The 23,528-nt window shown below is 48.5% G+C and overlaps 1 protein-coding gene across 1 annotated transcript in view; it reads left to right on the forward strand.

Annotated features, from left to right (window-relative positions):
- Nucleotides 1–23,528, forward strand: part of nav3 (neuron navigator 3) — a 173,711-nt gene that overhangs the window by 86,711 nt on the left and 63,472 nt on the right. Inside the window, exons 9-12 of the mRNA XM_061250656.1 lie at nucleotides 214–329; nucleotides 10,741–10,849; nucleotides 18,091–18,507; nucleotides 19,803–19,922. Coding sequence (XP_061106640.1) covers nucleotides 214–329; nucleotides 10,741–10,849; nucleotides 18,091–18,507; nucleotides 19,803–19,922 — 762 coding nt within the window. The remainder of the gene's footprint in view (nucleotides 1–213; nucleotides 330–10,740; nucleotides 10,850–18,090; nucleotides 18,508–19,802; nucleotides 19,923–23,528) is intronic.

Genomic DNA, 23,528 nt, shown 5'->3' on the forward strand with positions numbered 1-23,528 from the left:
AGCATTCTCAGACAAGCATGTCGAGAGCTTTGTTATGAGTGTGAAACAAGAGGAAAATGCTCTTTATATCCAACACATTTAAAATGTCACTAGTTTCTTGTGAAGGAGGGATGTTCCTCTAATCCTTCTTGCCCTTTGACCCCCGCCGCGTGCTTCCTGCTGCTGACGGGCGCTAACCTGAGCCCCTCCCCTCTGCACCTGTCGCTGTTCCAGGACCTGCTCGGAGAACGATTGCACCACGGTCGCCCCCGGCAACGCCTGCCTCAGCCCCACCAAAGCCGACCTGGTCTACAGCAAGACCGCCAAACAGTGCCTGGAGGAGATCTCAGGTAGGCCTATGGGAGAGGGCGGGGCCTGAAGATGTCCATCAGGGGAGGGGGTGGGGCCTGTAGCTGTCTTTCAGGGATGGGGGTTGGACCTACAGGTGTCCGTCACGAGTGGGGGTGGGGCCTGCAGGTGTTTGTCAGGAGTAGAAGCATAGTAGGGTGGCCTGTAGCGTAATGGTTAATGACTGGGACACGCAAGGTCGGTGGTTCCAATCCTGGTGTAGCCACAATAAGATCCGCACAGCCGTTGGGCCCTTGAGCAAGGCCCTTAACCCTGCATTGCTCCAGGGGAGGATTGTCTCCTGCTTAGTCTAATCAACTGTACGTTGCTCTGGATAAGAGTGTCTGCCAAATGCCAATAATGGAATGTAATGTAATGCATAGTCTATAGCTGCCCGTCAGGAGTTGGGGCTCTTTGTGGGAACTGTTCCCTTTCCATTTTTGGTCGCACCTTTGCAGCAGGCCTGTGTGTATCAGTCACGAGGAGGGGTGGGGCCTGCAGGCGTTTTTCAGGAGTGGGGGGCGGGGCCTGCAGGTGTCTGTCCGGGGTGGGGGCGTAGTCTGTAGCTGTCTGTCAGGAGTTGGGGCGTGGCTCTAGGTGGGAACTGTTCCTTTTCCATTTTTGGTCGCACCTTCGCAGCAGGCCTGTGAGAGCCGGCTGTGCGTGTGGCTCACAGCCATTGGTTGTTGTGAGTCATGTGACGTGCTGCTCTGTGGGAAAGAGGTATTTCTGCTGGATTCCCATCAAACATTGCAGCACGCACGCAGCCAACAGGGCAGGGACGGGGAGCCAATCTACCCACTGGCAGCGCTGCTACAGGAGCTAGCTGCTGTTTAGGGTTATTTATATCACAACACATAACATGTAATGTCTACAGAGGACATTGTTTTAAAAATAATTAATCTCATTTTACCACAGCCGTCTGTTTGGGTACATAAGCAGTCAGTAGAGTCAGACTAGTATTGTTGAAAGTTTTTCTTTTTCCTTATTTGGAGAATTAGCATGCTAACTGCACGATAGTTGTCTCAAAGACATGTAATTCCCTTGTTTAGAGTAATTTGGTAGATGTTTTATAACTGCAGTAGCTTCATAAGGGGCGACATGGCTCAGGCACTAAGAGCAGTCGTCTAGCAGTCGGAGGGTTGCCGGTTCGATCCCCCACCCGGGCTGTGTCGAAGTGTCCCTGAGCAAGACACCTAACCCCCAAATGCTCCTGACGAGCTGGTCGGCACCTTGCATGGGAGCCAATCGCCGTTGGTGTGTGAGTGTGTGTATGAATGGGTGAATGAGAAGCATCAATTGTACGTTTTGGATAAAGGCGCTATATAAATGCCAACCATTTACCATAACTTAAGGAGCTTTCTTTCTTAAATGTCACACTCCACCACACACAACTGCATACATATGCAAATAAGACAAATCACCTTCCTGTATCATAATTGCATTATGGTGATCAACTTCATATAGCCACATATCTAGACAGACATTGTTTGACGGGCCAGTTTGTTTCAGTACCTTTCCCTGCTGACTTCCTGCCTCCGAATGCTAGTGGTAATTTTCCGCTGTGCCTCTCATTAATGCTTAAACGCGTTTACTTGTTTACTTGAGCGCGCTGTTCACACCTTTTCCCACTGAAAACTGCAGTTAAAGTGGTGAAGAGGTGTAGGCTGAGCGAGAAGTGGGAAGAGATGAAGAAGAATTAAATGATGCCAGCGGTCTGTGTGCGAATGTACATGGAGCATTTTTTCTCTTTTTACCTGAAAATGATTTTGTTAGATTTTTTTCACACAGTAGCCTGTGAGGAATGTTAAATATGCTGCTGTTAAAATGTGATGTAGCTCTAGTGCATATTTTTATTAATGCTCATAATAATGTGTGTAATAATCCGGGTAATTTCTCGGTACCGTGTCCATGCAGACATGCAGTGTGTTTATAAATGTCGGTCTGTGGAGCGGTAGCAGGACTTCAGTCTACAGTTAGAGCTTCAGCGCTGCTTTTCATGAAGCATATTCAAATGTCCTCATTTCAGACCAGAGGAGCATAATTTTGAGCATTGCGGTGAGAATGCCTTTCTTCCACTTCAGCTACAGTGTGCATGCAATTATGCTCTCATAAAAAAAGCCAGACTACACTTTTTCTGGAAGCTTCTTCTCCTCCACCCAAACGACGGGAGCGGTTGCCTTCAAGTTCTGGGCTCTGAGTCTTTGCCGTGCAGTTTTGAGTTGGATTGGAAATGTCTGGAATGTCTTGCTTTGGGAATGTCTGGAATGTCTCGGTTTTAACATGGCTGTTCCGCCGCGGTCTGGTTGAGACGGGATTTGAACCCGGAGCTTGGCGGCCGCTCCGTCCTCTCCCTGAAGATGACAAGCGTTTCCCTGGGAGACCCCGGTCACGCTAAAAGAGATTGCTGTTGTCAGGCTGGATTGGCCTGCTGGGGCGTGATGGATTTGGACGGGCGGAACCGTCGGTGGTTCCAGGGTTGGTTTTTTTTTTTTGTAATAGCCGGTCACTCCTGCTGTGTCACCCGCACCTGAGCACAGAGTATCGCTCTCAGCTCTCTGAAAGGAGATGCTCTCAGTCTCACCCCCATCCAGCCAGTCACTGTAGTGTTACCTCGTTGAGGAGCAGGGCTTTTGGAGTGCGTTTACAACATTCTACACCAGTGTTCTAGAACACCACTGCATTCAGTCACCAATAGTGATTGTGACATCAGCATTAGAACATTCAATTAAGAACATTCTAATCACAAGTCGGTGATCTTACACCGTGAAGGGTTAACCTCAACGTAGGCTACTTGTAAACACCCCTATAGATAGAGACTAAACACTGGAAATACTGTACCAGCCTAAGATGGAATCCAGCAACCATCTGGAATTTGGTGATTGTCTATTTTCTATACAAAGCTGGCCTACCAGCTGGAGATGGTCTTTCCAGCATGGTTGCTATCTCAACTATCTTCTTGCCAGCTTGATCATCTTCAGAGCAGCTTCAGACCAGCTGGACCAGCTTCAAGCCAGGCTGGAACCAAGCTGGGATTTCCACTGGGGACTGCCTTTGGAGACCGCTCACACTGTCTGACATAAAAGGACAGTGGCGGTGTTCTTTGTAGGTGTATGGTCATCTTTAAGGAACAAAATTCCCAAATGTACCCAGAAGGAACTAATTAGTACCTTTTACAAGCAATAAACGAACAAATGATTTATGTAATGCTGGGCTGGGGTACAATTTTATGTACACAGCAAAAACCAAAAATGTCAGTCTCAGCTCTCTTTTTTGCTAAATGAGAAAATCTCACGTCAAGCACAGTATCTTAAAACAAGCTAATATTTTCTACCTGAGAGAAAAAAAATTATCTTAAGACTTATTGTAAGACTAAAAACCACTTGTGAGGACAGCCATTTTGTGCAGTGTACCAATAGGGTACCTCCCCAGTGACAAGCATTTGTACATTTTTAGGTACTATTCATACCCAAAATGTAGCCTGCAGGGCTGGGAAGCTGTTGCCTGCCTGCATTACACCCTGTACCCTGTTAGCTAGCGCTGATCCAGAACACAGCTATCAGACCACGCTGTGCAGACACAGATACACCCGCGGGTTCAGCCCAGTGGAGCCACAGAGCCCTGTGTTTGATACAATAAGCACTGAGACTCGGCAGTGTGTGCTGGTATGTAACCGTGACTCACACATGCATATATACCTAGAAATATCTACAGACAGAGACAAGCTGTCAATCAGCTTCACACACAGACACCTACGTACACACCTGCATAGATACATAACCTTCCGTACTGTCCATATGCACGTGCACAACCAAATGCATGCGTAGACATAAGTATGCATATCAATCCGTACAATTATACAAATTCACAAACATGCACATACATGCATATGCAAACGGAAGGCATATGCACAGTCATTAACACATGTCAGTACACAGACACACATACACACGCACATACTGTAGTGCAGTCATATCTGATGCATGCACACAAACACACACACACCTCCCAGTTGTAGGTCTGTACTGGCAATGAGTAGTGATAAGGTTCTGCTTGCATGCATGCCGACACACACTCGCGCATACTCAGATGTGCACACACATGTGCACACACACACACGTGCACACGCGCACGCATTGCACACATGCACACATAAATGCTCATATCTGCCTGTGTGTAAATGCATGCAGACACGCACACACCTCTCCCTGCATTAAGTCTATGCTGGTTCTGATTGGTGATAAGGTTGTCCTTGCATGCACGCAGACACACACTCATGCACACACACGCGCACACACGTGCACATACACACGCACCCCTCCCTGCAGTAGGTCTGTGCTGGTTCTGAGTGGTGATAAGGTTGTGCTTGCATGCAAGCAGACACACACACTCACACTCTCACACACACACACACATGCTCACATGCACGTACACACACATACGTCCACACACACCCTCCCTGCAGTAGGTCTGTGCTGGTACTGAGTGGTGATTAGGTTGTGCTTGCATGCACGGGGACACACACACACACTCACTCACATGCACGTACACACACACATACACCCTCCCAGCAGTAGGTCTGTGCTGGTTCTGAGTGGTGATAAGGTTGTGCTTGCATGCATGCAGACACACACACACAAGCACTCACATGCACACACACACACACCCCTCCCTGCTGTACGTCTGTGCTGGTACTGAGTGGTGATAAGATTGTGCTTGCATGCACGCACACACACACACACACACACACACACACACACTCACATGCACGTACACACACACACACACACACACACACACACACTCACATGCACGCAGACACACACACACACACACACACACTCACATGCACATACACACACACACACACCCCTGCCTGCTGTAGGTCTGTGCTGGTTCTGAGTGGTGATAAGGTTGTGCTTGCATGCACACAGACACACACACACACACACACACACACACTCACACGCACGTACACACACACACACACACACACACTCACATACACGTACACACACATACACCCCTCCCTGCTGTAGGTCTGTGCTGGTTCTGAGTGCTTGTGCTGGTGTAATAGTTGGTAGCTCTTGATGCTGGGGAGTCTCGGGGAGGCTCGGTTGCCAGGGCCGGGATCCGTGGCGGGTGGGGGGAGGGGGGGGCTTGTGAGTGGGGTCTGGGGGCAGAAGAGGAATACCCCGGTGGAGCCCAAACTCCTGTCTGCCCCTCCACCCACCCAGCGAAGGGCACTCCAGCACGGAGAGAAACACTCACATCGCTCAGCCCATAATTAACCAGGGGAGAGGGCACCGACAGGGGGAGAGGGAGGGAGAGGTAGAGGAGTGGAGATAGAGCGGGAGAGTGTGAGAGAAATGAGAGAAAGAGAGAGGTAGAGTGTGAAAGAGAGAGAGAGGGAGAGAAGCAGAATAGGAGAAGGAAATTAATGAAAAAGACAGAGGAGAGAGACTGAGTGAGAGTGTAAGAGAGAAAGAGAGCGTGTGAGAGATAGGAGAGAGAGTGTGAGAGAGAGAAGCAGAAGTGAAGGAAACTGACAAAAATAAGGGAGGAGAGACTGAAAGAGAGAGAGAGAGCGCGATAGAGAGAGGGAGTGTAAGAAAGCGGGAGAGAGAGAGAGAGAGAGAAGCATTGTGCCTCCACGCTCAGTCGCACCGCTCCTGGAGGAGAAGCGGCAGGAGAGCAGCGCGGGAGGGAGGCTGGATTTCAGTCAGAGGGGCTGCTGGCCGTGCGTGAACATCAGCAGGAGGATTACCCCAGCGCTGCCCACAGCGCGGAGGAGAGGAGAGGGGGAGGAGAGAGAGGAGGGCAGCGTCCACAGCATGAGCCCTCGCCGCTATCGCTCTCTCACCGATCGAGCGGAGACTCGCAGGGAGCTGCTGCGCTCTCGCACGGGCCGTACCTGCGGCGCTTCGGAGTAGAGGTGCGCTATCGTGCTATCGGGCGCTATCGTGCTATCGGGCGCTAACGGTCTCCCGCCCCACCGAATCCGCCGCCGCCTGTCCGCGTAAGAGGATGTGATGCGGAGGGGAGAGGCATAGCCACCACAGAGGAAGAGGAAGAGAGGAAGAGAGGATGAAGAGGGGAGCGGAGTTCTCCGTCTTCCAGGGCGGGAGCCCGTCCAGGAGGACCACCCCCCCGGCCCCGGCCCTGAACCTGAACCTCCGCAAGCAGAAGTCCCTGACCAACCTGGCCCTGCAGGGGGAGGCCGAGAGCCGGGCGTCCGTCCAGGAGCCGCGCTGGGGGGGCCACAAAATGGCGGCGGGCGCGAGGGAGGGGGGCGGCCCTGCCGAGAGGGAGAGGGAGCCCCGGGTCCGCTCCCTGTCGCTGTCCCTCTCCCGGGCGCTCTCCCTGTCCGAACAGTCCCTGTCTCCGAGGGGAACGGGGGCTCGCCCGGGGACCTGGAGACAGGGCGGCGAAACGGGGCGTGAGGAGGGGGGCAGGCCGAGTTTCGACGCCCCCCGTGCCCCGCCCGCCAGGGCCAGGCGCTGGGCCAAAGAGCCGGAGGAGGAGGAGGAGGAAGACGGCGGGTGTGGTCGTGAAGGCGCCGCCCACTTGGACCAGGAAGTGATCCTCACCATGCTCGGGGACCTGCAGCAGGCCCTGTACTCACACCCTGTCCGTAAGTATCGCCTAAAACGCTCTAATCGGCTTCCCGAAAAGCATCGACCGCGCCAGCGCCTGGCAGAGACGAGCAGGTACCTCTTACAATCACCGCGAATCGGAAAAGTGCTTTTACCCACAGCGGTATCTCCCCCATAATGCCTTTCAGAGCTTTGATCATCGGTGTGCCGTGTTCTCCTCCTGCCTGTCTGTGCGATGAATGCGGACGGTCATTATGTTGCCCAGGGCTGGCTGTGATGTGCCGTTACGTTGGCGAGCGTTTCGGGTGGTTTCGGCGCCGGTTTTCGATGCTGTGCTGGGTATAGCTGTGCTTCGGAGCGGTGCTGTGTGCCTGGCGGCCCAGAATGCAGCTGTGCAGGTGATAACGCTGCCCTGGCGAATGGGTCCCTCCCAAACACAGCTGTGTCTGCATTAGCTAGCGCTAGCTGCCGCGAGGATTAGATGCAGCGCTCCTCAATGAACACGCTGTTACATATGTGGACTGTGGAAAAGAGCGGATTGGCAAAAACGTTTGAGTGGATATGTGCATGTCGAAGAAGCTATGCCTTCAGATTTAGCAGTGTGTGTGTGTGTGTGTGCTTGTGCCTGTATGTGGGTGTGTGCACGTGTGTGTTTGTGTGTGTGAGAGAGTGTGTGTGTGTGTCTGTGAGTGTATGTGAGTGTGTGAGTGCATGTGTGTGCTCGTGAGCATGTGTTTGTGTGTGTGCACGTGTGCTTGTGCGTGTTTGTGCTTGCATGAGTGTATGTGTGTGCATTTGTGTGCGTGAGTGTATGTGTGTGTGTGTGTGAGTGTGAGTGTGAGTGTATGTGTGTGTCAGTGTGCGTGTGTGCTCGTGTGTTTGTGTGTGTGTACAGCATGAGTGATTAGCACACTCTCTCCAGGAACAGGAGTGGGGCAGTCGTCCCATGCATTATTAACCCGGTAAAGAGAGAGATAGATCACGCTCCTGATGAGTTGGTGCTGGTGTAAATCACAGTCAATAAGACAGAATGCGCACACAACCTGTGGCTTGCGCTGGCTTCAGCTGTCAGCCCAGAGGCTCCGATGGCTCTCACACAGCGCACAGAGCACACGGAGACCCCTGATGCACTCACTTCTGCCATTCAGTATTTCTGTGGCATCGAAAAACCCATTAAATAAATAACTGACTGTGAAGCCAATCATTTTTCCATTTATCCGTTTGGCACACTCTGTGCATTTTCCCTATTTTCTTTGGTATATCCAGGGTACTTACAGCACAATACATGAAGAATATTATTAATACACAATAATATGAAGGTTACGTAAACCATAATATATTCACCGTGATATACTGTAATAAATTCTCTACTGTCAGTTCAATCATGTTGATATTGAAAAAGGCTCTTTTGTGCGGTTCATCATTCTATTCCCTTCAGTTTTAAAATGTGTAGGATGCTAATGATGAAGGTTGAGAATGTACCTTTTTTCTTTTTAATTATAAAATTTCTTTTTTTTTAAAAGCTCCCTGCATTCTGATTGGAATAACATAAGTACAGTATAAAATATAGAATCCTAAATATTTTATTTGTAATGTTTTGAAAATAAAAGACTGCAGAGAAAATTCCGGAAGGGAATTAAGCTGTTCTATTGGTGTGCACATAAAGGGGTGTGTCTTTAGAGCCGGGCTTGAAACCAGAAGGGTATTGGTGCGATTCCCCTAGACTGCTCCATCAGAACTCTGGCTCTGTGAATGAAGGCATGAAATGTGCCCTGTAATTTGGGATAATGGACTCGGTTGTGCGTTATAAGCTGAACGAGGGCATCTGTTCACAAAATGGATGCTAACCGCAGGGCCTTGGCTGGCGGTGGCCTCTTGTGTGGGCATCGAGGGGGCTGTGCGTTCATACCGGGCTTTGTGTCTGGGTCCTTCTCCGGGGACGTCTGATGGGTCGGGTTTGACCTCACGCTAAACCCTGGGCGCCCCGCGGCATGCTGGTCCCAGCTGTGATCTGTGTGCGCAGACGGGCGAATGGAAGGGCCCCATGGGCTGTTCTCTGGAAATAAACAATGACCTGCTCCTTTTATGCATTATTCAGTACGTTTATGGAACTGGGATTTTCTAAATTGAATTGAAATTTTTAAAATTGAATATTGATGTAAATTACCTTGAGATGTGCTGTAGCCGAACAACAGGACAAGTCGACGATTTAGAATAAAGCATGTTATGTCCATCAAAGGTCTTTTCTTGTTTTGTAGAACAGCACTTGTTGCCTTGAAACGATAATGCTCTGCCTTCCATACTATTTCTTTCTTACTCGGTTTTGCTTGGCTTTCTGATTTTGTTGTGATTTCGTTTTTACACTTTGCTTTTTAATTTTGATAGTGGTTAGGCAGTCCAGTGTTGACTTTACAACAATCTTACCGAAATCTGTTTGTACACCAGGTGCTCTTCTGTTGTATCAGTGGTCCACCTATCATCCATTCCTATTGGATTTCATTGTCCAAGGTCTCTTCTGTAGGATGACAGAAATGTTAAATATTAAATATCCCATTACTTACTGTATTTGGCATTAGTGCAGATTAAATGTCTGTCAAAGGAGACCATTGTTAATGTTGAACCGAGTTACTTCCTAATGCGTGTCCCAGGGTGTTGGAAATTAACTAGGGTTTTCTGTGTTTCTTGTGGACATGTGTTTCTGCATTGGTTATGAATAGTTTTGGAACCATTACCCAGATATGTGTAGTCTTTTATCAAAGAATGTCTGTTCATATGTAGTTTGGTGGGAGCGCTCCTTAGCGAACTTCCCCAACTCAACGTGCGTTCAGCACTCCTGAAATAGCCGCAGGTGCATCACACGTGACAGTCTTGCCTGGCGAAGACCTCTGTCGCTCATGTGGTCCCAAAACCTGACCCACTTATCCACACGGTTTTATCCCTGTCCACGGAACCAGGCTTAGTGCTCCCGCTAAACTGGTACTTAATTTTTACGAGGCACTGGGTCCTCATCGCACAGAGGCGTTGGGAAGCGGTTCATAAGCTGCAGCAACTTTAGTGTCCGGAAACGTCTGGCAGCAGCAACGCGTCGATACGCGCTGTGAACCCTCCAGCACATCGATAGGAGCTGAGCAGGCTGAAGCTCACCTTGGCCCCGATACCCTGCTGCGAACGCAGGTTTTTCAGGCGGACCGCTGCCCGCTGTTCTTTTAGAAACATCGCTTTTGGCAAACGTCGAACCGCCCCGACTTTAGCTTGCGCGCTCATTATCAGGATTGATAGGGGCGCTAATTTTTGTTGTTTGTTACGATTTATTATTTCCGCAGCCCCAAGCCAAGCTGATTTTCATAAACTGCCATTTTCATGAACTGCCTTTTTATACTGTACACTGAAGTGATTCATGTTAGGATCTGTGCTCAAGGTTATTGCGGTACAATGCTGTCCCACCCAAGTGTACAGTACGTGCAGTATTTTGGGCATTCTTTTGGCTGCAGTGCTGCTCTTTAAAGCTCCATGGACAGTGGGTTGGTCAGTCAAGTGGGTTGGTCTGTGGGCTGGTCAGTGAGTTTGGTCTGTGGGCTGGTCATTGAGTTGGTCAATAGGCTGGTGAGTGGAGTGGGGTGGTCAGTGGGCTAGTCAGTGGGCTGGTTAGTGAGTTGGCCAGTGGGTTGGTCAGTGTGAGACAAAGCCAGTCTGGGATGGATGGAACCCAAGCAGCTGTGGGCTCTGTAAACATTTTGCGAGGAATTTCCGCAGACCAACTGACCGCTGTCTTGTGGGGAGTGGCAGCGTTCCTGATCCCGGTTTTTCCCACTTCCAGGAGAGGATCCGGAGGCGAGGCGGATGAGGACGGTGAGGAACATCGCCGACCTGCGGCAGAACCTGGAGGAGACCATGTCCAGCCTGCGGGGTACGCAGGTCAGCCACAGGTGAGAGGTCAGAGGGCGCTCGAGAGGTCAGTCACAGGTGAGAGGTTGGAGGTCACAGGGGCGATTGAGAGGTCTTTCCCTTACTCTCTTTATTCAAACAGTCTTTCCATTATTCTCTAATTCAGGGCTAACTGGCAGCCTGAGGGCCTGGTTTGAAAGATGGCTTCTGTTTCAACCAGTCCTCCTTTTATTAGCTAAACAACTGACATCGGTTCACTCATAAACCGTCCCATAGTAAACATTTCTCAGAGACAGGCACAGAGCCAACAACTGTCATTTCTGATCTTATCAGGCATATTGTTGTCTAATTAAATTCCGTAAATGATCAAGCACATTTTAGTCATTAAAACAGATTACGGCACAGTTGGATTCAAATTCCGAAACAATTCAACCCTTTTTGTGAACCCTTGTTCTAAATGCAAGCCTGCATTGTTTGAAACCCAAACAAAAACTCAGTGCTGAATACCCAGGGAAATTAAGTGTTCAGCGCTCTCCAGTACGAACAGAGATTGAACAGTGGCAAACATGCAGTCTCTTAAAAGCTTTTTCTCTAATCAGCAAATCCTCAACACTACAAATAAAGTAACAGTGCACTGCAGCTTTCAGTAACTAAAGACAAAAGTGTGGTCTTTACTCTGCATTTGACTCATGTTCAGTATCATAAAAAAATAGTGTACACCAGAGTAGGTTTTCCATTCAACCTTAATAACCTACCCACCTTCATGATGGGCGGCCTGTAGCCTAGTGGTTAAGGTAAATGACTGGGATACCAAGTTCGGTGATTCTAATCCCGGTGTAGCCACAATAAGATCCGCACAGCTGTTGGGCCCTTGAGCAAGGCCCTTAACCCTGCATTGCTCCAGGGGAGGATTGTCTCCTGCTTAGTCTAATCAACTGTACATCGCTCTGGATAAGACCGTCTGCCAAAATGCCAATAATGTAATGTAATGTAATTTCTACTGATTAGCAGCTCATCTCTCGCTGTTGAAAACCTACAGGACGGTAGATCTCCAGAAACAGGGCTGGGCAGCCCTGGTTTACAGTACAGAGTAACCACAAATATAATGGTTTTATAAGCATCCAAGCAGAATGGTAATTTTTCTAATGTATTCTGTGGTTAGGTATACTATGCAATTACATCTGACCAATGTTGGTTATTACCGTTAAGTGTTCTGCTTCAACTTGAAATTGATTGGCATTAATTTTAGGCTACATTTGATGCTCCATGTAGTGAAGTGTGTCTTTTATATTTATATTTAATCACAAAAAAGATCTGTGCTGCTTAAAGGTGTAAGTGTATACGTTATTGTGTATAGATGTGTAAGCCTGCCCCAGTTCTGTGCTTTGACAGGTGCATTATTGTGATTAATATTACGGGATTGGGGTGTGAGATGTGTAAGCCTTCCCCCAGTTCTCTGTGCTCTGACAGATGCTCGACAGCGACATTCCGGCCCTTCCCATAATGGGACGTGTGATCCCTAATCGGACGTGTTCGTCCCACGGCGACAGCGCGTGTCAGGTGTCAGACTGTCAAAGTCCCTCCTCTCTCCCCTCAGGGGAATTGGCGGTCAGACAGCGAACCCTCTCCTTTCCCCGGGACTTCTGTGCCTCGTCCGTCGAGGTTGAAATTGCTATTGATTGATGTGCGGTAGGAAAAAAAAAATACATCAACGGTAAAGGGATTTGTGTGATCTTCAAAGGCACCTTGCTGTGGCCAAAAGTTAAAAGATCAATGAATAAATAAGTAAATAAGACACCCGTGAAATGGGAGGTAGGCCTCTGGGCGGGATTTTTTGTGGCGCGTGACAGCGCTTGAAGCCTAATGGTTTCACCCTTGTGTGTGTGTGTGTGTGTGCCGTGTGTATGGTGTAATTCAGACCTGAAAAATTACCCATGACCTGATAACGGAGGATTGACTTGATTGTTAGCGAGCCGTTCGGATGACAGGTGTTTGTGGTTTTTACGTTTCCTCGTTGTGCAATGTCACGTCTTGTTGTTGTTTAATGGGGCAGCCTGTAGCATAGTGATTACGGTACATGTCAGGGACCCGTAAGGTCGGTGGTTTGATCCAAGCCTAGCAACAATAAAACCCACACAGCTGTTGGGCACTTGAGCAAGGCCCCTAACCCCTCTTTGCTCCAGAGGGGATTATCTCCTGCTTAGTCTCATCAACTGTAAGTCCCTTTGGATAAAAGCATCAGCCTAATAAAATGTAATGTAACATCCTTCAGCGGGCCTACAACGGGATGGTTGGAACCATTACGTTTCTGCCACCATTTTCAGGTGGAATGGAATTTCTTTGGTCCACAGAGTTCATCAGTCTCTCTCTCTCTCTCTCTCTCTCTCTCTCTCTCTCTCACTTCATGTACAAAACGCTTCACAAAAATCATCCAAAGCGAGCGTATCTATGGGAGCACTACTCTGGGACTTCAGGGCTGTTTACAGTTTCACGCTGCCGCTTCGGAGCGGAGGCATCATCGGTATCGCGGGCGTGGCCGCGTGCGTCGGAGAGAGAAGCCTCAGCGGCTCCACGCGAACGAGGCAGACGCCCTTGCGCTCGGGCTGAAACATCCACGGCGCCTCTTCATCCCGGCTATTGATTTCCGTCCTCGTGAAGGAGGCGAATTCCCGCCGCTATTATTTCGCGGAGTGATGAAACGCGTCGTGCTGCTGCCCGCGGTTCGCATTCCGCCGCCTCCTGATTGGCCGCGCGTTGCCAGGAGACAATCTGGTGTGTAAGCAAGCGGATATGGGAAAACCTAAGAGAACTGTCAGCAGCCATCTGGAGTGATCTGAGGAATGCTGATACGGACCCATTACGTCCCCCGCAGCTCGTACAGAAGGAGATAACGCACACAGCGCCGGGGAGATTCACCCATATTAAGAGTTTATCGATGGGAAAACAAAACTCTGAGAAAGGGACTGGTTGGCCAGGTGTGCATTTGTAGGTCAGGAAGGTTGGGATCTTTGACCTGGTGGGCATTTGGTATGTCTGCCCAGCTTACACAAAACATTCTCACAATGATGCTGCAATGTTGTGAACATTTTAGTAATGTTGTGAGAACATTTTGTGTGAGCTGGCTAAGGACATTGTTTGTGGCTTTCATTTTCAAATAGTCACTGGCACTGCGACTCATGTCAATTTTCAGTGACAGGGATTGTCCCTCCAGTCTCTCTCACAAGGCCTGCATCAAATTAGGCAAAACAGGGCTTCCACCCTACAAAATAGTTTCAAGTTGGTCCACGTAATGTCTTTATTTTGTCTCCTGCACACCTCTAATAGCCTCCCGGACTGCCCTGCTGCTCTGTGTGATTGCTACTGATCGCTGCAGTGCCCTTTACGTCAGCTGCCTTCTAATTGGAGGAGGCAGGGGAGGAAATTGACCAGTGGGCCGTCACCGGCTACAGAGCGGAGCTGAGTGCCTGTCCGTTAAAACCAAAGGAGAACGAGCTATTAATGTCCCATCCATTCATTAAGCACATTACATCCCCGCTGGCGTAACGTCAAGTATAAAAACGTTTAATGGGCCTGGGTGCCCATTGCGGCTAGCATGGGTGCAACCTCTGTGACTTTAAGGGACGGTTGTAGGAGTGTGTTTGGCAAGAGTTTCAGAGGCTGACCCGTTAAACTTGCTGATGTTTCACAAGAAACTCCATCTAAGTTGATGTCCAACATTGAATTTTGAGGGAAAGGCAATATCAGCAAAGGGAAACAGTTGGCAGAGGCAAATGCTCCTGGAAGAAGATGTCCACGCGTTTGGGCATATCAGCCCGTGTATTCGACTGCAAATCTGCTACTGTATGCGACTGCACATTAGCTGACTGCAAACTTAAACCTGGGGCAAGTTCTATCTATCTGTAATCTTGTCTCAATATCTACTCCCTTAAACCTAGCTTGTATTAAACTAATGTATTACATTTGCCATTCCATTGGCAAATCTTGAGTTGAGATTTGCTTGATAAGTAAAATGTTCTGATTCCATTGGTAAATATTGAAATGGGTCAACTGTTTTACCTCATTGGCAATATTTTCATCTTATTGAGCAAATAAGTTTTAAGTTTTAGTCTCAATATAAGACTAAAACTCTTGTTATTTGTTTGTTTTTTTGGACTGTTGTTCTGGCCCAGCTAGTTATACAGTATATGAACATTTCTGTCTGGAGAGTGTGAAAGTGCGTCTTCACCGCCCGCTTCAGCTCTCCAGCAGCAGTGTTCGCAGACAGCGAGGCGGCCATTTTGTGACACAGACTCTGACAGGGTTGGAGGATGACCTGCGGCGCACAGTCACGCCGCGGTCACACCGTCTCCCCGCCGTCGTCGACGCCGGCGTGTGTCAGGAGGGTGTGAACACGCAGAGACATGTCAGGCGTGGGGAAACGGCGACGGCCGTCAGAAGACACCGGGGACGCGGAAACGGATGCGCTGCCTCGCCTCGTGCTGGATCCGGGGCTGTGAAAACACAGACCCGCCATTGTCTGCTTGTTCTCACCACCTCAGCAGCACATCCTATGACAGATAACTCCTTTAAACCCTCTCCAACCTGCTGTATACTCACAGTGTGTGTGTGTGTGTGTGTGTGTGAGGGTGTGTATGTGTGTGAGGGTGTTTGTGTGTCTGCGGGTGTGTGTGGGTGTGCGTGTGAGGGTGAGTGTGTGTGTGTGAGAGGAACCTGGGAACTGTTGCTATTTAACATCCCAATATTGTTGTAATAATGTGCTAAGATTTTGTTGGTGCAGTGTTCTTAGCTATCATTTCAACAGTCACAGTTCAGACAGTGTTACTGAAAACTCACAGCTGGAAATGTAATTCATTCATTCAAATTCATAGGTGAGCAAGAAATGTCCAGTCCAATGCACTCAGTATTTGCTTATTAATAGTCACGTGCCGTACGTATTTACCTAAATGGCTAATCATTGCTTTTTGATTGAAGACAGAAGGTTGAAAAATAATTTGTTTATTTTTAGTGCTTTGATAATCTGACTGCAATTACCAAAGTACTAAAATCATAATGTCCTAAACCTTTAAGCAATGAAAGATATATTTCATAGATTAGATATTTTATTGCATCATCTGTGTTGTCACTCTGAGACAAATCATAACTGTAGTGATTCTGTCCAGATGTTTGCTGGTGGTAGTAATAGCTGTAAAATTACCTTGACGTTTTTTGTCATGGAATAGCTGTGATGTGCATCAATGTCCACTAGAGGGAGTTGAGTGAGGTAGCCTCAGCGTGTGTGTGTGTGTGTGTGTGAGTGCGTGTTTGAGGGTGTGTGTGTGAGTGTATGTGTGAGTGCATGTGTGAGTGTGTGTGAGGGTATGTGTGAGTGTGTGTGTGAATGTATGTGTGAGTGCATGTGTGAGTGTGTGTGAGGGTATGTGTGAGTGTGTGTGTGAATGAGTGTGTGTGTGATGGTGTGAGGGTGTGTTTTAGTGTGTTTGAGTGTGTGTGATGGAGTGTGTGTGAGGGTGTGTTTGAGTGTGTGTGTGATGGAGTGTGTGTGAGGGTGTGTTTGTGTGTGTGTGATAGTGTGTGTGTGAGAGGGTGTGTGTGAGAGTGTGAGTGTGAGGGTGTGTTTTAGTGTGTGTGAGTGTGTATGAGGGTGTGTGTGAGAGTGAGCGTGTGTTTTAGTGAGTGTGTGTGTGCTGGTGTGTGTGTGAGGATGTGATTTAGTGTGTGCGTGAGGGTGTGTGTGAGAGTGTGAGTGTGTGTTTTAGTGAGTGTGTGTGATGGTGTATGTGTGCTGGTGTGTGTGTGTGTGTGTGAGGGTGTGTGTGTGAATGAGTGTGTGTGTGATGGTGTGAGGGTGTGTTTTAGTGTGTTTGAGTGTGTGTGTGATGGAGTGTGTGTGAGGGTGTGTTTGAGTGTGTGTGTGATGGAGTGTGTGTGAGGGTGTGTTTGTGTGTGTGTGATAGTGTGTGTGTGAGAGGGTGTGTGTGAGAGTGTGAGTGTGAGGGTGTGTTTTAGTGTGTGTGAGTGTGTATGAGGGTGTGTGTGAGAGTGAGCGTGTGTTTAGTGAGTGTGTGTGTGTGTGAGGATGTGTTTTAGTGTGTGTGTGAGGGTGTGTGTGAGAGTGTGAGTGTGTGCTTTAGTGAGTGTGTGTGATGGTGTATGTGTGCTGGTGTGTGTGTGTGTGTGTGAGGGTGTGTTTTAGTGTGTGTGTGTGAGCGCCAGTGCCCGTCTCTCCGTGGCTGGTGAAAGATGGAGGCTCTCTCAGGGCAGATGCCTTGTCACAGGCAGCGATGCACTCTGTCATCCCTCAGGAAGCAGAGCGAAGAGCCCATCCTCTTTTCCTCTTTTCCCCTTCTCTCCGCTGCGTTCCCGTTCCGTACCCACCAGCCTGGAAACAACATGGCGCTCTGAAAAGGTCAGGCTGTGTGGGAGAACGGGAACAGTGGACATTTTCTTTCTGTTCGCTTACGAGCATATCTAACAGATGGGATGTGCTCTCAAATGATTTTGAGAAACAAGCACTAAACAAGCACGCAGAAGATTGAATTCGCTTCTCCTCATTGAAGACAAATCTGTGGCAAAAAGATTGATGGATAGCTTTCTCTGTGACCTTAAGTCAAGTCATTTTTCATGTGGCAATGTCCTTTAAAAAAAAAAAAAACTAAGAGACAGGCAGGATCATGAAATGTCACAGCAGATCAGTTCTAATAAATATTCTGCAACACTACACTACAAAGCCTGTATCACAGACACTGTATGACTATAGAAGAGGCAAGCTGACAATACTAGGACAACATTAGTCATGGGTTTGTATAAAATGGCTGACTTTATTGCGGCTTGCTCCAGAAGTACACTCTGTGTTGTAATTCTCTCACAGAGTGTATGCCACTGTGGCAGGGCCTGTTGGTATTCTGTCAGCAGAGCAGACAGCTGGGACCGCTCAAGGCAATCATGTGTGTGTTTAATCCCCTCCTCGTGCAACCTGGGAGAACAGGGCCCTATTTCATAAAGCTGGATATCTGAGTTAGCTGGATAACTGCACTGAAAACCCAGAATCCCCCCAAAATCTGGAACATGGACCAAAGGAAAAGACTATGTTCCAGGATTATTCAGTTAGCAGGATAACTGCACAGCGTAAAACCCAGAAAAAAAACTTTATTACTTATTTTGCAGATGCTTTAATACGAAGCGACCTACAATAAGTGCACGCCAAATGTCATTAGAACAACTTGCTGAACAGGTCGGATAAAGAACAATTCACAAGAAGTCCGCTCTCCTCTCTCCCCCTCAGCACCTTGGAGACGACCTTCGACACCACGGTAACCACGGAGGTGAACGGTCGCGCCCTCTCGGGATTGGCCAGCCGGTCGTCCCCCATGTCCTGGCGCCTGGGTCAGTCCCCCAGCCCCCGCCTGCAGGCCGGAGACGCCCCCTCCCTGCCCGGCGGGTTCCCCCAGCCCCGGGGGGGCAGCGGCGGGGCAGGGGGGGCCAGCGGAGGTGGGCCCCCCGGTCGATACGCGCACCCGGACCCCTCCCGCCTGGTCTACAACGCTCCCCTGCGACGGGGCGCGGCCGGGACGGGGCAGCGAGGGGCGGAGCTCGGTGAGAAGGGCGGGGCTGAGGGCGGCCCCGAGGTGGAGGCGGGCGGGTACATGAGCGAAGGGGACATCCTGGGGAAGAACGCGCGCCCGGACGACGTCGGCAGCGGGTGAGAGACACGCTTAAAGCTCTTAGCTGTGGTGGACGGTCTTTATTGAACTTTTCAGGCAGGGGTGTCAAACTCCAGTCCTGCAGGGCCGCAGTGTCTGCTGGTTTAACTCCAGTCCTGGAGGGCCACAGTGTCTGTAGGTTTAACTACAGTCCTGGAGGGCCGCAGTGTCTGCTGGTTTAACTCCAGTCCTGGAGGGCTGCAGTGTCTGTTGGTTTAACTCCAGTCCTGGAGGACCAGAGTGTCTGCTGGTTTAACTCCAGTCCTGGAGGGCCACAGTGTCTGCAGGTTTAACTACAGTCCTGGAGGGCCGCAGTGTCTGCTGGTTTAACTCCTGTCCTGGAGGGCCACAGTGTCTGCAGGTTTAACTACAGTCCTGGAGGGCCGCAGTGTCTGTTGGTTTAACTCCGGTCCTGGAGGGCCGCAGTGTCTGCTGGTTTTTGGTGCGTTTCAGCACGAGAGATACATTTCAAAGTCTTTCATTGGCTAAAGAGTCCACACACCTTGTTCTCAAGGCCTTAATTGGCTGCTGATTGAAGGAAACCACAAATACCAGCAGACACTGCGGCCCTCCACTGGGACTGGGGTTTGACACCCCTGCTTTAAGGTGTAAGATCACAAATGTCTGATTAGAACGTTCTTCACCGAGTCACAATCACTGCTGGTGACTGAAAGCCTGTCCTTCCAGTTCCATTTCCCTTGTCTTGTCTTGAGGATATTTACTGTAGTTATGCATCTAAAATTTTCATTGGCTACATTTAGCATTCATCATCACGGGAAGATGTCATTCTTTTGCAGTTGCCTTGACGCATATTGTACATTAATGTTCTTGTTGTGATATGTATTCCTCACATCTTTCCATGCATTACAGTTAGGATAATTATGAAAAACTTTTTTATGTTCTGTAAACTGCAGATGTTGATGTATCGTAATTATTGTTCACCAGTCATACAAATATTTAGATGTTCATTTATATAGCCTCAAAGCTGATGATGGTTGACCAGTTATAAGAAAGACTCCCTGAAATCTTCTGGAGTGAAACTCTGAGGTTTAATTAATTAGCACCGGGGGAAAATAGCCAGGCTTTCATTCACAATCCTAATTAGTTCTAATACCCTGTACTCCTTGCCCACTCATCCATATCCCATTAAAGTCCTCCCCCTGAAATACGAGGAGGTGTCCAGTAAGATCGATGGCTCTGTCAGTGAGCTGCTTCAGCCTCGTTCCTCATCGTATGTTTTGGCGGGAAAAAAAAGAATGAGCCATCTTGACAGTGATTGGTTTCCGGTCTTCAGGTACCTAACGGATGGAGGGCTCAACCTGTACTCCCGAAACGTGGGTCGCGTCCCCGAAATGGCGGCCTCTCGAGACGTCATCCAGAGAGGGGTCAACGAGATGCAAGGGGGCGCAGACAGGTAAGGGGCGTCTGCGGTTTGGTCTGACGGGTTTTGAGACGAGCATCTCCGCCTTTCTTCAACAAGCACACAGTCATGCTGGGAGTTTCTGCTGGATAACACCTCTTGTAATGCCCCTTATGCAGTTCTAGCTAAGAGCAGCTGGGATTCAAAGCTGGTTTTAGAAGCTGGTTATAGCTGTTCGCTGGCTGGTTAAAGCAGTTTAAGCAGGTAAGAGTAAGCTAGTGGTCTACTGGTTGACTAGCTGACTATATAGGTTAGTCAGCTGGTGATCAGCTTGTTCACCTGCTAAAAGTGTTGAGAAACCACAGCTTCAACTAGCTTGACCAGCTTAGGCTGGTTTCAACTGGAATTTTCAGCAGAGGTGATGCTGATTAGTGCAGTATTTTTCCCCAGTTTATAACTTTATGGAAGTGCAATGAAACGAATCTGTGAGACTGCGTTTTTAAATGAAGAAAAATGCCTCTGTCCTGTTGTTCCTGAGACGACGTCTGAAGTTGTAAATTGTGTGAAAGAAATTTAGTGAGAATCTGATTCTGGCTCGGGGTGAACCCCTTCTGCCTTCGTGCGCTTGAGTAACCCTGAAGATTGAATTCATCGTGCTGGTGCCAGCGTTCTGCGTTTACATTCTCCGAGCTGATGAATTCATAACTCAAAGCACATAAGCACAAACATATTATGCCTTCAAGTGAAAATTGTTGCTCTTCGCCGAGACTTGATGGATAGTTTTATTGGGTGGCTTTTTGTAGGGGAATTATTGCCATTGTCAGTGATATATATTTTTTGCCTGAAATGGATTTAAAATGGATGCCGGGATCGATGTCTCCCAGCAGTTATGTGCAAGTTTAGATGAGCTGCCAGACTGGTGGAAACCGTGAAGGAAATCTCCGGGCTGCAAATGGCGGGATGTGCAGTGGGTGGATAGAGGAGATCACAGATTACAGATTCGAGTTGCCGGGAACAGCAGGGCTCGAAGGGCTATGCTGGATCTGTCTTGTGTATCCCACAGTAAGACTGAGACAGGAATCATGAGTCTGTTCAGATCATGGAGGTAGTGGAGAGAAGGAAATAAACTGCATTATTTACCCATAGTATCCCCTGCAATGTTCACCTGTAGTCCTACATCGTAGGTGGCAATATTTCTCGTCATGTTCTCTGATGGAAGCACAGTATGCATCAGACCTGGGTCAAATATGTAATTGTTTTGGATTCAAATATGTTTCTGTGTTAGACTGATCTTGCCTGGTGCATTGGAGCCAACCAAGAGGACCAGAACATCGAGTTTGCCGTTTCTGAGTGTATTGCACAGGTTCCAATATACCACACAGCTCAGTAAACATGGGAAAGTATTTGGATCCAAAACAATTACCTGTGGACCTCATTCAACAGCTAGAGACCTTGTTGAGCAGAAAATTAGTTGAGTGAAATTAGGGTTGAAATGAAAACCTACAGGATGAGTTTTAATTTGCCCAGGGTTGCTTGCCACTGTTCTGTATCACCCACAGCAAATTGTGTTTGTGTGTTCCCTCATCCGCCATTTTAGACTGACCATGACCGCCGGGAAATACATCCACACCAATAACACATTTAATCACCACGGTAACAGCGTGAGATCTGTCCTCTACTGTAGATTCAGCCCTGATTATGTGAGCTTATTAAAATTCAGATGGCGCACTCCGCAGTGTGTACAACTCTGTTACAGCAGTCACAGACAGGGAATGCCCAAAGAGAGTTATTTCTAAGAAATATGCGCAGGATTATCAGACAGACTTTTCAACAAACCGCTGTGCGTGAGATAGAATTTGCAGGTGTCATGTTAAACTGCATACACTACAGTTTAAAAACTTTCTTCCGAGTTTAAATGTCCAACAAGGAAAAGATGGAAAGATTCAAGCAAGCTCCAGTGGGTTTTGGCTTTAAAACAGAACTGCTTTACTTCAATTTTCTCTTCACTGAAATGACAACGGTTTACTTTTTGTTGTACTTCTCTGAAGTGACAACAGTTGGAAATGATATGGAAGCAGTCCAAGTTGCCCATGTTTGCCAAGCACAAGATGACAGTCAAAAATTCACTGTGGCGAGTAAAGTTTTGTTTCCTGAGAAATGTTGGGATTTTGACAAAGTTTTTGGATTGCTGACTGTCTCATACTAAAGCAGGTCTTTGTAGTGACTCTCCCACACTCTAGTTTCAAACCCTGATTACACCGGTGCTGGATATAGGCAGCCGCTCCACAGGGAGGTAAAGGACTGTCTGTAGTGTCAGTCAGCGGGACAATCTGCAGTCTTCCTGTCTGTAGTGTAAGTCAGCAGGACAGTCTGCAGTCTTCCTGTCTGTAGTGTCAGTCTGCGGGACAGCCTGCAGTCTTCCTGTCTGTAGTGTCAGTCAGCGGGACAGCCTGCAGTCTTCCTGTCTGTAGTGTCAGTCAGCAGGACAGTCTGCAGTCTTCCTGTCTGTAGTGTCAGTCAGCAGGACAGTCTGCAGTCTTCCTGTCTGTAGTGTCAATCAGCAGGACAGTCTGCAGTCTTCCCGTCTGTAGTGTCAGTCAGCAGGACAGTCTGCAGTCTTCCCGTCTGTAGTGTCAGTCAGCAGGACAGTCTGCAGTCTTCCCGTCTGTAGTATCAGTCAACAGGACAGTCTGCGGTCTTGCCGTCTGTAGTATCAGTCAACAGGACAGTCTGCGGTCTTCCCGTCTGTAGTATCAGTCAACAGGACAGTCTGCAGTCTTCCCGTCTGTAGTGTCAGTCAGCAGGACAGCCTGCAGTCTTCCTGTCTGTAGTGTCAGTCAGCAGGACAGTCTGCAGTCTTCCTGTCTGTAGTGTCAGTCAACAGGACAGTCTGCAGTCTTCCTGTATACCATGTCAGTCAACAGGATTGCCTTTATCTGCTTGTGAGAGAGACACACCGCTGGTTGATCAGTTCCTGCAGTGTGGCCGTGGTAGCTGCTGACACAGAAACATTTTCACTGCCAGAGTTTAACTGAGTCCAGCGGGGATGAAATATACTCCAACAAAGTAAAATGTACTCAGATTTTGACACTGACCACTCAATAATTTCAAGTTTGGACTTAAAACGCATCTTTTTAAGTTTGCCTAATCATTTCATTGTTTCAGTTTATATTGCAGCTGTTTTAATTTTGCTGTTTTTATCCTTTATCTTTCCTATAAGTACTTTGATACTGTTCACTCAATTAAATATTACTAGTGAGAATTTTACTGTGTATGTACAGTAGTGTATTCCTCTTATGCAGTTGAGCTGATGGACAGCAGAGTGAAAAGAAACTGCAGTTGTGGTAACATTGGACTCACAGGAAGCCTAATCCTCAGCCAGCCAACGGGCGAATATACCCCAACCGTGGGCAGTTTCAGGAACCACTGTAGGCTGGGGGTTATGCAAGTCCTTTCTTCTCCCTGGAAGCGGTGTCAGAGGTTTCCCGGTATCGAATCAGACTCAGGGACGTTTCATGTCGACAGCTCCTGGTTCTGGCCCACAGGGAGCCCCTCCCACCGGTTCTCTCAGACTTAATCGCTTAGTTCCTCCCCAGCACAGATGTCTTCCATTTTCCCTCCCCTTGAAGGAAATACAGGATTTGGAAGAATTTCTCCCTT

This window comes from Conger conger, chromosome 8 (genome assembly GCF_963514075.1).
Source record: "Conger conger chromosome 8, fConCon1.1, whole genome shotgun sequence".
Lineage (NCBI taxonomy): Eukaryota > Metazoa > Chordata > Actinopteri > Anguilliformes > Congridae > Conger > Conger conger.